The 13,839-nt window shown below is 41.9% G+C and overlaps 1 protein-coding gene across 1 annotated transcript in view; it reads left to right on the top strand.

Annotated features, from left to right (window-relative positions):
- The first annotated feature begins 294 nt into the window (after window positions 1–294).
- si:ch211-246m6.5 (von Willebrand factor D and EGF domain-containing protein) overlaps window positions 295–13,839 on the top strand; it is a 31,190-nt gene continuing 17,645 nt past the window's right edge. The window contains exons 1-11 of the mRNA XM_078939193.1: window positions 295–555; window positions 3,943–4,127; window positions 4,305–4,533; window positions 6,114–6,179; window positions 6,260–6,492; window positions 10,518–10,607; window positions 10,716–10,857; window positions 12,558–12,775; window positions 13,033–13,106; window positions 13,210–13,483; window positions 13,607–13,809. Coding sequence (XP_078795319.1) covers window positions 474–555; window positions 3,943–4,127; window positions 4,305–4,533; window positions 6,114–6,179; window positions 6,260–6,492; window positions 10,518–10,607; window positions 10,716–10,857; window positions 12,558–12,775; window positions 13,033–13,106; window positions 13,210–13,483; window positions 13,607–13,809 — 1,796 coding nt within the window. The 5' untranslated portion in view covers window positions 295–473. The remainder of the gene's footprint in view (window positions 556–3,942; window positions 4,128–4,304; window positions 4,534–6,113; window positions 6,180–6,259; window positions 6,493–10,517; window positions 10,608–10,715; window positions 10,858–12,557; window positions 12,776–13,032; window positions 13,107–13,209; window positions 13,484–13,606; window positions 13,810–13,839) is intronic.

The raw sequence follows: 13,839 nt of genomic DNA, 5'->3' as shown, positions 1-13,839 counted from the left end.
TACACCCAATAATATATTGAATGCATGGATTTGTGCATCTTCGATCCTACATGGTGACTCTCCGTGTGTCCCTAACACCATTAATTCATTTTGATTTATCTTTTCTTCTCTGAAGCGTCTCATCTGGCTGCGCTTGGCTCTATTTTCCGGACATTCTGGACGCGTTTACGCAGTAGCCATAGGGTTCCACCTCCGATCCAGGAGAAACAGAGACCCTCCTCTGAGCCCTTCCTCCCTCCTCACCCCAACCTCCTCCTCCTCCTCCTCCTCCTTGGCCATTGCGCGCACTCCTCATAAGACAAGTCAATGCAGCAGAGAGAGGAGTGCAAGCATCTGCTGCAAACATTTGCTCCAATTTTTTGGGCATAAAAGACAATTTAAAAGAAGGGCAGCTCACATCTTATTTTCCAAATTACACTCATCTAAAAACTTCTGGAAAACGGAGACTGCTGACCTACATTGGAGCCGCAGCCATGGTCTGGTGCGCATCTGGCTCAGTTCTTGGAGTTTTGTGCGTCGCGCTGCTGGCTCTATGGGGTGCACACGCGCAACACGGTGAGTTAAACTTTGCAAAAACGTATTTTTTCTCAACAAAAAAGTATTTTCGTTGATTGTTAGAACCTGGGTGTTCTGCAGAGCCTGAGGGTGTCACTCATCAGGTCAGATGTTCCTCCAGAGAAGTAATAATCAGAGAAAGTTTCCTCTTTTTTAACCAGAAAACATTTTATTTTGAAAAGTTTAGCTGATTATTCTTTAATTTTCCAAGAGAAAACTCCCAGAACTTGACAGTTTGGTTCCACCTATTAAAGAAAAACCTTCTGAATTTCACACTTCTGTCTCATTTCTTGGTGTTTTCAATCCACCTCAACGCGTCTAATCCTGCCTTTAAACGCACCTTTTTTCTGTCGACGGGCCACCGTTCTCTTATCTTTCAGCATCCATCCTTCCATCTTTGTCTTCTGGGCATTTAGCACAAAATCAAAGCATGCTGTTGTAAACGTTTAGGGGCTCAACGGTCGTAAAATGTAAAACTCAGGGTCCTCCAAAAGCCGCAGCTGGAATGCCAGACATTTATGAGCAGAGAATCCAAGTTTTCCATCACTTTTTTCCCTTTTACATTCATTTATAGATATTAGGTAAAGTGGGAAGTGAAAAAGAAACTTTCACCTGTTAAACTTGAATCCCAATTAACCTATTTGTTGCACTTTCAATCCCAATTTCAATCACACAACCAAGCAAGTAATCAAACATTAATCAATAAATTTATTTATAAAGAATTTTCCAAAGACAAAAAAATTCTATTGTAAAGGATGTAATTTAAGCAGGAAAAGAGCGAAACAATTAGCACAAAGTTGCACTTTTGATCCCCAATTCAAACAATAAATGAAAAACAATCAAACAAGCAATCAAAACTCAAGAACCAACCAATCAAGCAAGCACTCAAGCAATTAATCAAACAATTTATCAATAGATTTATCAATTAACATCGTCATCAATTAATGTTTTTCCACAACTAGCGTTTAAAAGTCGTAAATTATGACATTTTCAGATTAAGTGATAAAAGCCAACATTAAATTGTGTTTTTGTGGCATTTTTCTGATGATGGAGGATATATATACGAATAATTCAAATTGGATTTCTGAGTAGTTCTTTATTCAAATCGGTGAGAATCGTGAGCAAAGGTTGCTGGGTGGGCCACAAGCTCCCTGCTTCACTCTGCAATGGGGAGGGGAAGAGGGGTGGGAGTTGTTCAGCGCTAACATCAGAGGAGACTTTCTGATTAACACCGCTGCTCTGCAGGAACTTGTTTTTTTTTTTAAGGCTACAAATGGCACATTTGTAATTGAACTCGAATGGGAACACTTTTAAAATGGAGCAAAGGTGATTGAAGAGGACTTTAACCCTTGTGCCATCCTAGGCACTTAAACACTTGGAGTTGAGTCATCTAGACCCACTAGACAGTGCGCTGAACCTTTTTTCTTCAATGATTTGTGATCTTCACTGGTGTCCATGGATTACATGAAATCTTTCCACCTTTGTCCACCTTTGTCATATAGGGAGAACACGTCAATGCAAGGGTGGGGTCATAGGATAGCACAAGGGTTAACTTATCAAAATTAATTTTCCTGCTTGCGTACCATAATTTATGGTCACATTCTGAGATAATTTGAATAATTTTGGCAAAAATGACCCAAGAAACCAATTCTCCACCTTCTACCAGCCCTTTGGGAATCAGAACCCGACAATGGTCGCATCACAATCGACAATGACCTTCCTCCCATGGGACTCTCCTCTTCCTTCTAAGCTCAGCTGAAGAGCCCCCTCCCCCTCCTGCCTCTTTAAAGTCATTAAAGCAGCAGTTTAGGCTTCAGTTCAGGTCGACTTGCGGGGTTCTCCGAGTTGTTTGGACAACCTGCGACTTCCAGGCGAGGCGTCTTCACAAACACAACCATTTGCTCTCGGGAAGCAGACACCAGCCGTGTTTACCTTCAGGATCACAGGCTGTAAACACTGTCCTGTCCGTTGACAGCCCTTTTGGGGCCTTGACAGATCCTGAACGTCACAGGTGTTTGTTTTCGCTCGCCGTCCTCTGGAAGACGTCCTTGTTGACGACTTTGACCCGCCTCATTCAACAGCTGCAAGAACAACCCCCCGTTGTGTTGATTGGATTTGTTCTTCTAGCCGCAGGCGGTGTTTGTCATGTTCCATCGACCTTAGCGCCTCCTCCTGGGGCAATTTAAGAGAGGTGAGAGGCGCAGAGGAATGTGTGTTGTTCTTGGCAATTTAGATAACCTTTGTGGGGGAGGGTGACCCTTCCTGCACATCAGAAGTTTTACCCCAAAATGTGGAGGAAAAGGCGAAAATTTCCATGAAAACTGTTGAGCAAATGGATCGTCCGGGTACTGTCCGTAGAGGTTTTTCTTGGGGAGGTAAGGTTCTTGGAGATCTTGTTTGGTCCGTCTGCGAAGGCCGTGTCACATGGCCGCTACGTGCAATTTGCGCATTTTCCATGTACGAAATTTTAGTCGGGATACACGCGGGATATACGTGATCATACGTGTTTTTTGCGTTCGTCATTCGTCGAAATGCGCCGTTGTCCGTTGACCGGTCTTTACATGAATTTGGTTTCTAGCTGTTCAAAATTTTTGGTTGGTTGAGGTAACACAGTTTACAGGTTTTTAACGTAGTTTATTTGCAATTATTAAATAAATTGTACACAATTGTGCGTGATTTTAGCGAGATACATACACAAATTTGTGGCTTTTCATGAGTGTTCCACGTATGTCTAACGGACTTTTCACACTTGTACCACCAATGGATAACTCTTACGTCAGGTATGAGGCGCATAAATCGTGTTAAGGTTGCGTAATTGACGCACAAATCCCTAATGAAATGCATATAAACAGCACAATAACCAGTTCACGTTCTACAATGATTTATGAGTTCTTTGCGTGGTTTATTCGTACTTCTTCATTGGTTTTAACGTGGTACATTTGTGATGCATCTGTAAAAAAAAAAAATCCAACCACAACTTTTTCCACGTTTATTCACATCTGACGAATTTTCATCTGTTAATTATGTGCAAAACATACGTAGTTAGGGTGTGTTATGTCCATCAGTTTGGGTCCAATGGGAACCACGCCTTCATGCACCACACCTGAAATAATCAGACACACGTACAGACACACACAAAGATCCACAAAAACAACAAAGTCCCACTCTGATAGAAATAAAATACACAATACACAGAATAACCGGAAGGAACAAAACCAAATATGGCCACAGCCATAACACGGTGTGACACAGCCTTTAGGTCAGTTCAGAGCTCATCCAAACATCTGGACTCCGTCATAATGATGTAATCCGTCCCTCCGATGAATCCGTTTACATTTCCAAGGATTTCCAGGCCTTCAGGACTCTCGTTTCTGTGTCCTGCCACAGCTGCAGAGTGTTTCCCCGGAGGCCATCAGGTTCTTCGTAACCCTCGCCGCAGCGTTTACTTCGACTCCAAGGAGATCCAGAACACGGCCATCCAGGACTTGATCTGTGACCACACGCTGTCACCCAACTGGTACAGATTCCAGATCAACAACAAGCCAGCGGAGATGCCGACCACCTGTGTTGAGGTAAGACGTCTGTCACTTGGTGTTCTTGAACGCCTCAGAAATCCTGTCAGATGATGTCCGTGACCTGGCGAGTGTCTTGCCTCCAGCACATAGCTACAATAATAAGCACCTTCAGTCCAGTTGCAGGGCGTAATGACCTCCTTCCAGCAGGTAATGATTGTTTCGGCTCCCCTGTAGATGAACCACTGTGGGACCCAGGCTCCGGTGTGGCTCTCACTAAAGGACACCTCCCTGCCGCGACCTGGCGAGGCCCGCCAGCTCTTCGCCTGCGCCACCTGGCAGTTCTTTCAAGGCAGTGCCAAAGACTGTTGCCTGTTCCGCATCCCAATCACTGTGAGGAACTGCGGCAACTTCATGGTCTACTACCTGCAGCCGACCCAGGGCTGCATGGGGTACTGCGCAAAAGGTGAATGCATATATAATGCATTAACCCTTTAAAGCTACGTTAAAATCGCCCTCAGAAATGCGTTTTCCATTACCGCTTTCCAACCGCTTCCGATTAAAAGTCTATGTTAACGCCCGTTGAAATCTCTTGTGTTCACGCGTAGCAACGCAAGTTTTTTTCCACAGTTTTCAGGCTCTAAGTACAAAATGCGGATCGCAAGTTAAATGAGGTTGAACAGACCAATCAGCGACTTTCATTTGGTAGTGACGCTTGGATTACGTCCCATTTAACTCACAGAAGTCCCAACTGTTTTAAAATTGATGGTGAAGGACAAATAAGGATTTCTGCCCAGTCGAAAATCTACAACACCAAGTCTTTGTGTATCAGAATAAAGCTGTGGAAAAAAAAGCCTGGAGCAAGATTACCGCTTTTACATTTCACTCCAAGCCTCTTTCAACCGCGGTAGTATATAGTGGCAGAAAAAGCCCCTCGCTTCTTGTCCAGTGTGATCACCAGGGTTCTTGAACACGCCTCACATGGCCGGTGTGTCCTTAGCTTAAAACTGGAAATGTCTTTGGCGACACTTCAATAACACACGCTCTTTGACCTAGCGTAATACTTTGACCATTTACATGAAGGTAAAGTGTTGCATCATGAAAGTAAAGTGTCGCAGTGGTGACGTAAAGTGTCGCAGTGGTGACGTAAAGTGTCGCAGTGGTGACGTAAAGTGTCGCAGTGGTGACGTAAAGTGTCGCAGTGGTGACGTAAAGTGTCACAGTGGTAACGTAAAGTGTCGCAGTGGTGACGTAAAGTGTCACAGTGGTGACGTAAAGTGTCACAGTGGTAACTTAAAGTGTCACAGTGGTAACGTAAAGTGTCGCAGTGGTAACGTAAAGTGTCGCAGTGGTGACGTAAAGTGTCACAGTGGTAACTTAAAGTGTCGCAGTGGTAACGTAAAGTGTCGCAGTGGTGATGTAAAGTGTCGCAGTGGTAACGTAAAGTGTCGCAGTGGTAACGTAAAGTGTCGCAGTGGTGACGTAAAGTGTCGCAGTGGTGACGTAAAGTGTCACAGTGGTAACGTAAAGTGTCGCAGTGGTAACCTAAAGTGTTGCATTGTTAACGTAAAGAGTCGCATTGTTAAGGTAAAGTGTCGCATTGGTAACGTAAATTGGCGCATTGTTAACGTAAAGTGTCGCATTGTTAACGTAAAGTGTCGCATTGTTAACGTAAAGTGTCGCATTGTTAACGTAAAGTGTCGCATTGGTAACGTAAAGTGTCGCATTGGTAACGTAAAGTGTTGCATTGTTAATGTAAAGTTTCACATTACGAACATGAAGTGTTGCTTCATGAATGTAAAATATTGCAATGCGAACAAAAGTGTTACATCACAAGCCTAAATTGTTACATTACAAACACAAAATGTAGCATTATGAATGTAAAGGGTTGTAACCGCGTAATCGCTGTAATGGGTTAAAGAGTTAATGTACCTCGTAGCATCAACACGGAAACTGAAACTAGGAGAGGCTTCCAAAGGGTTAATGAATGGTTCTGCCAACATGCTAGACATTGCAGCTAACAAAAGGGAAAAAAATGTGTTCCAGCTGGTTCTGGTTTGAAATCAAGACACTGCCAACCAGGGGAATTGGAAATCAACGGACAATGCAAAGGTAGAAATTTGTGTAAACTGCGCAAATGCACAATCCTGTTTTTCACTGAAACAATCCTTTTGGTATGGCTTTGGTTCCAGCTGCCGTCCCATCCCTGCCCTCTCGGCCAGTGATCACCGCTGAGCTCATCGGCCACAGCGTGCACCTCAGGTGCTCTTTCATCCCGCCGTCGTGGAACCAGTTGCTTGGCTTCCAGGTGGTTTGGGCCAGCCACATTGGCCAGAGCATGAAGGCTGAAATCCGGCAGGAATCTACGCTGAAGCCATCCTCTTTGGTGGAGATGGACGGTGTGCACTTCAGGCTCGGGGAAACAGTAAGTCCCACCGGTTCTAGGTCAGTCTTTCACGGCAGCACGTGCGGATGCTTTGCATCCTCCAACTGGCAGTGTAAAGCCATGGATCACTTTGACCTCCTTACTGCCAGGGTTCAGCTTCGTAGAAAACATGCTTAGAGATTTTGTGTGTCACGCCCCGTCAGGATCAAGCAGGAGAAAGGTGGGGAAGTGAAATCAGTTGCAGGTTGGAAAAGCTCCGCTCCACATGGGTCCCATTTGCAGCAGATTTCCCCCCAAGACTTCACACCGAATTCCAGAAGGACCCAGCAGATAATATAAGACCCTTTATGTTGATTTTATAGTCGCTGTCAAGGATCACAAGATGGGTATGAACAAAAGATAATACAGCCGTTACATCCGAAGTTTTTGAACATCAGTCCACCAAAAATAGTTTCAAGGAGTCCTTTAAATAAGACTAATCATGACTAGCATAAATTGACCGTCTTTAAATAACTTAATAATTTCAACAAATTCTACACCAAAGAAAACTGGCTGAGATATGCAACACTTTAAAAAGTAACTATACACCAATACACAGCGCTATATCGGTTGGTTGGGATATTTGCGTGATTAGTCAAAGAGTTATGGTAGTTCAGAGAGCATTTGTTACATTGACTTGGCAGCGACATCTCAGGTACAAAAGGGTTAGCTCTCTAACATCAGAGCTTTAGCGGAAGTGTTGACGTTCTTTGAATTGCTGATGTTATTCAACCGTTTGCGCTATTGACGTAATTCCAACAAATTCTGAAGCAGAGAAAAGTAGCCTTGCGCTGATACGCAACACTGTACGGTCGTGAAGTGATTAACGTAAATCAGCTGATTCTGTCGCGAAGAGAAAATTGGCTTTGCGCTGATATGCAATGCTAAATTGGCTGTTTACGTTCATAGCGTAAAACAGTCAAAGAGCTACAGTAATTCGAAGTGTTTGCGTAGTTTTGTGTTCCATTGGGTATGAAAGGTTTAACCCTTTAACGTCAGAGCTTAACCCTCTTTGATGACATTCTTTGGATTAACAATACTTTTCAACCATTTATGCATTTAACTTATTTCTAACAAATTCATAGGAAGAGAAAAGTTGCCTTGCACTGATATGCAATACTGTCCTTACACAATTGATGCAACTAACTCGTTCTGTGTCAGAAAAAAAATGTCTTTAGGCCAATATGCAACGGTAAATTAGCTGTTTATGTTAATTGCAGCAATAGTCAAAGAGCTACAATAGTTCAAAAAATGTGTGTCATTTATTGTGTCACCGGTGACATCTTGGGCATTAAGGGGTTAAGTAGCATCAGAGCTTTAGCTTCACTATTGACATTATGTGACACTTTACAGTAGTGAAGTGCTTACGAATTTATGTAAACTAGCACATTCTGTTGGGAGAAAAGCAGCTTTGAGTAAAATGACGCGTATCAACCCTTCTCTGCGTTAGAATTACGTTAATTGGGTAAATGGTCAAAGCCATACAGTATTTCGAAAAGAGTTTGTTATTTTGTGTCATCGGTGACGTTTACCAGTGTTAAAGCGTTAAAGAAGTTCACGACATTTTGTTGGTGGAATTCCTTTTATCTGACTCATTAAAAAACACACACAGAATAAGGTGAAAATATTTCAAATTAAGGACATTCGTTGATTTTTAAAAAACCTTTTTTGTGTCTTTAGAACATTGCGCTGACACTGAAAACATGGCCGTCTTTTTTTTGTTTGTTTGTTTGTTCTTGTTTTGTTAATTAGGACAACCAGCTGTGATTTTCTTGAACTTGCGTTGCCAGTGGCGGTTCTACACTAATTTACTCCCTGGGCGAGTAACCCCACCAGCGCCCCCCCCCCGCACACATACAAAATTTGACAACATCCTGTTGTGTTCCCTATCTTCTATTTGGCCATTTTACCCAAAAAATACATGAATTTTCTAGACTCGTATTACAGGAGGGTCAAACTCAGTCACACAGGGGCCTAAGTTAAAAACACGCTTAAGGTTTTGGGCCGAAGAAGATAAATGTTTACTGAACACACTAAAGCTAAACTTTTAAACCTTTTAAACTGAACTTTTTGAACATAAATATGAATAAAAACAGGAACACAAGTTAAACCTTAAATAAGTTGTAATATTTTGTTCTCCATAGAAATATATTCTGTCAAAATTATACAAATATGAACATGCTGCAGAACAAAACAAAGAAAGCCTGGAAATATTAATAAGAAATTGCAAATCAAATAATTCCATTTTTTTTGCTCTTTTATCATTTTTTAGAGCATTTTTTTTTTTAGAGCTGGACTCCTGCTTCATTTTTAGCAATAATTTCTTAATGTGTGACGTCCTGTGTGTGTCTTTGTGAAACATATCAGAGGGATTAGATCTAAAAAATAAAACTTATTGTGATTAATATGTTTAGGTCTTATAAAACATTAAAGACTAAATCTTAGAATTCATCAGTGGGATTACTCCAAAAATATTTGGCATTTCCCTAAATTTGTGCAACACCAACAGCAGAAATCCTCCAAAAAAACTCAATCCATAAAAAATGGTCTGCGCTCATCCCCCCTCCCCTTCCCTCTGACACACGCGGCTCCGTCTCTATGACGGGAGGCGCAGCTGCGGCCCAGAGTTGATTGTCAGATAGAAAAAGACTCCCAATCACTTGTTAGTGTGATTCAGCCAGCCACCGGCGAGTTGCGCTCCCCTGTCGAGTTTTTTGACTTATGTTCCAAAGACTACCTCAAAGAGGTGTGACCGCAAGCGTCTTGCAGCAGAGAGCGGTGGTCACGTGCGCATCGGGTCTGCTGTGTTGGAGCAAAGACTTGTGGGAAATAATCTCCATTGCCTGCTTTTGTCGAAATTGGGTTGAGCACGGATGTTTGTTCTGACTAATTCCTTTTCATGTGCCTGTTTTATGTTGTTTCACTCTGAGGTATTCTTTTTTTTTTTTTTTGCACCATAAGTGTGAAGAGCAAATAGGAGGAAGACATTTTTAAGAGTCTGATGTGTCAAAATAAGAGCATTAAGTGTCGGCTGCTGAAGCAACTTCAAATTAAAAGCTACAAGCTTCCTCTTTGAATATAGTGAGTAACACATTATGTGTAACGCTTCAGGCACGGCAAATGCCGCCCCCTATGAAGTGCCGCCCTGGGCGACCGCCCACATCGCCCATATCAAAAACCGCCACTGTGCGTTGCCTTATATCAGTTGCCCAAATCCAAATCTGACACAAGTTTTAGTTTGGAGCCAAATGTCCTCATGCCTAAGTCCAGTGGCACTCCGTGACTGCTAACAAAACCAAAACCACAATGCTGCCGCCACCGTGCTTAAGAGCTGGAATCAAGTTTTTGCGCCAAACAATAACACTTTTCCTGGAACATGGTTTCGATTTGAACCTGTGAGTTCTTTATAACCTTCCAAACAAACCCTACTTTTTATTTTTCCCGTGAACTTTAAGATGGAAACTGGAGCTTGTCTGGCACTGCGGTGAAACTGTTGGTGGGTCCAACCATTTTGTGAAAACAGCCAATGAGGTGGATGGTTGGTCTCTGCTCCACATCTGGACAGCAGAGAAACCAAAGGCCGATCAATAATCATTAAGAGGAGGCCTTCTCCATCTGGAGATGCTAATGCACGTGCTACCACCCTCCGATGAGGCCGGGATTAGGGGTTTCCAGCACGTCAACACTGTTCTACACTGCCTTCTTCTCGAACAAATAGTCAGCCGCTGGTCTTTCCAGAGAAAATCTTTGTGAAGTATTTAGCTTCCCCTGCCTGATGTTGTTTGGACCTGGGCGACGTCATTATCTGTCTGCGCACATGTGGGTCTGGATTGTGTTTGGGGAAGCCCGGCTCGGTCACGAGGCTCCTCTTTGACACGTGCTGGTGCAGCAGCTGAACAAAGTTAAAGGTTGTCTACTTTTTTCTTTCTTTCTTTTTTTAGATTGTTGAATCGGATCCAGTCGGAGGGTCTTTTTCTGGTCATTTCTTCATGTTTCTTTTGCCTAAACGTGTTTTTTTATTGCAGTTCTCCTGCAGAGTGTCAACTTTTAGAGTGAACGCCAGCTACTCCAGATCTGTCTCGAAAGAAAGTGAAAGTTTCTATGCCGGACTGAAGGTACACATCCTCCAACAAGGCTCAAGGTTTTTTAGAAGCTGCTGAGGTTGTTTGTTGGCAGAAAAAAACCCAACTAAATTAAACAATTTCCTGTCTTAAATTTGTCAGTTTTATCCGGACTCCCTCCACATCGCAGAAAACAGTGAGGAGCATGAGGTGACAATCCACAGCACGGTACCCATCCCCTGTCTTCACCTGGACTTTGGTCAGAGGTGTGGACTCCCTTTGACTTTAAGTGTTCAAGACCCAGGTAAGCCCTAAAGGATGAGACAAAAAGTGTACATTAACCACAATAACTACTATGTTCATGGCGTTTTTTAAGGGAAAAAAATGGAGTCTAGTTAACGAAAGTTTATCTAACTAAACCAAGCCCCTAGCAAGCTAGGAGAATCAGCTAGCTATTTAGGCAGACAGAATTTGAATCTGTTTCACAAAATAATTAAATTCTCACAAAAATGTATCAGTTTAGGGCTAATAGATTAAATTTTAAAAAGTAGCTTCAGGATCTTTAGGCAAAAAAGATGGTCAGCAAAAAACCATGACTTTAAATGTAGCAAAAGAAACCGAAAAGACTGCTGCAATAAAAAATAAAAAAATAAAAATATTTTAAAGAGAAAAACAAACCCCAACTGTTTGAAAAAATTACAAATACTATGAATAAATATTAAATGCTAAAATTTGTTGTTAACATTTAATATTTAGTCTTGTTTGCTTGCTAGCTAGCTAGCTAGCTAGGGGTTTGTAGACAGAATTTTACTTTGTGTGTCACAAAATAATAAATGCTCACTTTAATTAATGAGTTTAGGGCTAAAGAAAGTACTTTTACCACTTTTATTCTAGAAAATTCCTGTCAACAAAAATCCTTGACTTTAAATTTTAAAATGGAAAATGAAAAGGCTGCATCATCTAAAAAACCCCACATATTTTTAAATTAAAAAAACAAATAAAAACTTGAAATACTAGCTTAACTGCCAACATTTTGTATTTGTATCTGGGTCCAGTGCTTAGCTTTGCTAGCAAGGTTTTTTTTATGGGATTACTCCCCATGTATTTAAGTATTTAAGACCAAGGTTAGCCTTCAATGACAAGTAAAGAAATTGCACACTGTAACTACAAGAATAATCATTGTAATCACAATAATTACCATGTTTAAACCTTTCTTAGTTTAATAAAGGGCTTTTTATTAGACTAAAGAACAACTTTTGCACAAAAATTAAGATTTTACCCTGTAAGTAAACTTTCAATTTCAATGTCAACGTAGTTTTTGATGGTTTCAGAAGAGTTTGGCAAAATATTCCATCAACAAAAAACCTTAACCTAAATTTAAAAAAGACTGCTCCATCTATGCAAAAAAGCACCATAGAAAAGCAACCATTTGGTCTAACACTTAGGTTTGGTAGCTAACTAGTTAGCTTGGGGTTTGTTGAAAAAATTATTCAAATTTCACATCAGTTGATATGTTTAAGGCTAAAAGGTGACATTTCAAAATGTAGCTTTAGCATTTTTAGGCAAAAATTCTGTCAACAAACAAAAAAAGAACTCTTCTTTAAATATATAAAAAGAAAACGGCTGCTCTCTCCATGCAAAAAGACATCTTTTTGATAAACAAAAAAGTAAACAGTTGGAAAAAAAGTACAAATTAGCCATCATATGTTGTACCTACCTAGCTCTAGCACTTAGCTTTGCCAGCTTACTTGCTGGCTAGGTAAAGGTTTTATAGACTGAATTTTATAAAGATACTATCAAAGATATTAGAAAAAGTAAGAGTATTTGGTCACCTTCTGTGTTACTATTTTGTAAAAACAAAATTAAAACGGTGACCCATTCTTTGCCACTGTCACATTGTTGCTTGCGGGCTTTTTTGTGTTCTCTATCACATCAAGCTAGGAATGTGATGTCAGTTCTAAGAGCAGCTGGGTTGTTAATCTACTGCCATGTCGAAACCCACAGACAGTCTTGGACATATGGTCTCAAATGTGGTGCTGTCCGCCTGCCAGGTGGAGATTCAGCCTAAAACCTGCAGCCAAGGAAGCTGCGGCAGCACAAGGTTCTTTGTCACTGCCGTCACTGACTTTACACGGGACGGGAACCGCCACAGCCTGGTCAGCGTCTTACCTGGACCTGGTGCACCCCGACTCTGGAGAAGCTACCTCCCAACATCCTTTAAAGTGAGTTAGCCCTCAAAGATTGGCTGGATACATTCTGAAGTTTTACAAAAACGTGACTTGAAGTACACACCGTAATGCAGCTTATGCTTCCTTGTTGACCTCTACAATTGGTTAATTGTGTCCATGCAAGCATGAGAACTGTGCTTTTGAAGATCCAGAGCAGAGGAGATTTCACAACTGGGTTTAATGAAAGCAGCAAAGCCTGAGGTCAGGGTGTACGGCCTTCTTAACATCCATGAACTGCCCTTTTCCTTCAGGTCAGGGTCCAGGACATTCCCACTTCTATGTGTCACTCTTTGACTGACCCACATGTTATTTCATTTGATGGCAGGTAATGAAAGTTTTTTTGTAGATTCCTGAAAGTTTGATTTGATTTTTGATATTTAGATTAAAAGTGCTGCTCCGTCCCATTTGATCAAGTTTGTTCTGTGCAGGCGTTACGAGAACCACCAGACAGGAACCTTCGTCCTCTACCGAAGCCCGGTGAGACAGTTCGAGGTCCATTCTCGGCAGTGGGACTGCGGTAGCCGACACTATTCTGTCGCTTGCAACTGCGGTGTGGCAGCAAAGGAGGGGAACGACGTAGCCACCATTGATATGTGCAACGGTCAGCTGAAGGAAACCCGGCCGCAAATTAGTCTGAGGAACCTCAATGAGGAGGGTAGTCGGGTTAGAGTGCTTGAATCTCAGCAAGGGAAGAAGGTCACCGTAGGTATCCGAACACTGCGTGCATGTGTTCTAGAAAACCATCGGTCCATCCTATGTTTACATTATCCTTAGACATTGTGAAGTGATATTCACAAGCTGTTGGATGTTTTTGTCTTCTTTTAGTTTGTCTTTCCATCGGGGGCATTCATCAGAGCCGACGTGCATGATTGGGGTTTGAGTTTATCAGTCCGAGCACCCAGCGTCGACTTTGGCAAAACTCAAGGTCTTTGTGGAACCTTTGACCACAATGGAAACAACGACTTCCAGGGGTCAGATGGCACCATCTATGGCCCTGATGACCTGCATCGATTCATAGAAGACTGGAGGTCAGCTTTTAGGGGAAAACTTTCAATTCA

This window comes from Oryzias latipes, chromosome 2 (assembly GCF_053564925.1).
Source record: "Oryzias latipes strain Hd-rR chromosome 2, Olatipes_Hd-rR_3.1".
NCBI lineage: Eukaryota > Metazoa > Chordata > Actinopteri > Beloniformes > Adrianichthyidae > Oryzias > Oryzias latipes.
The sequence above is the reverse complement of the archived record's forward strand: the minus strand, read 5'-3'. Positions and strand labels throughout refer to the sequence as shown.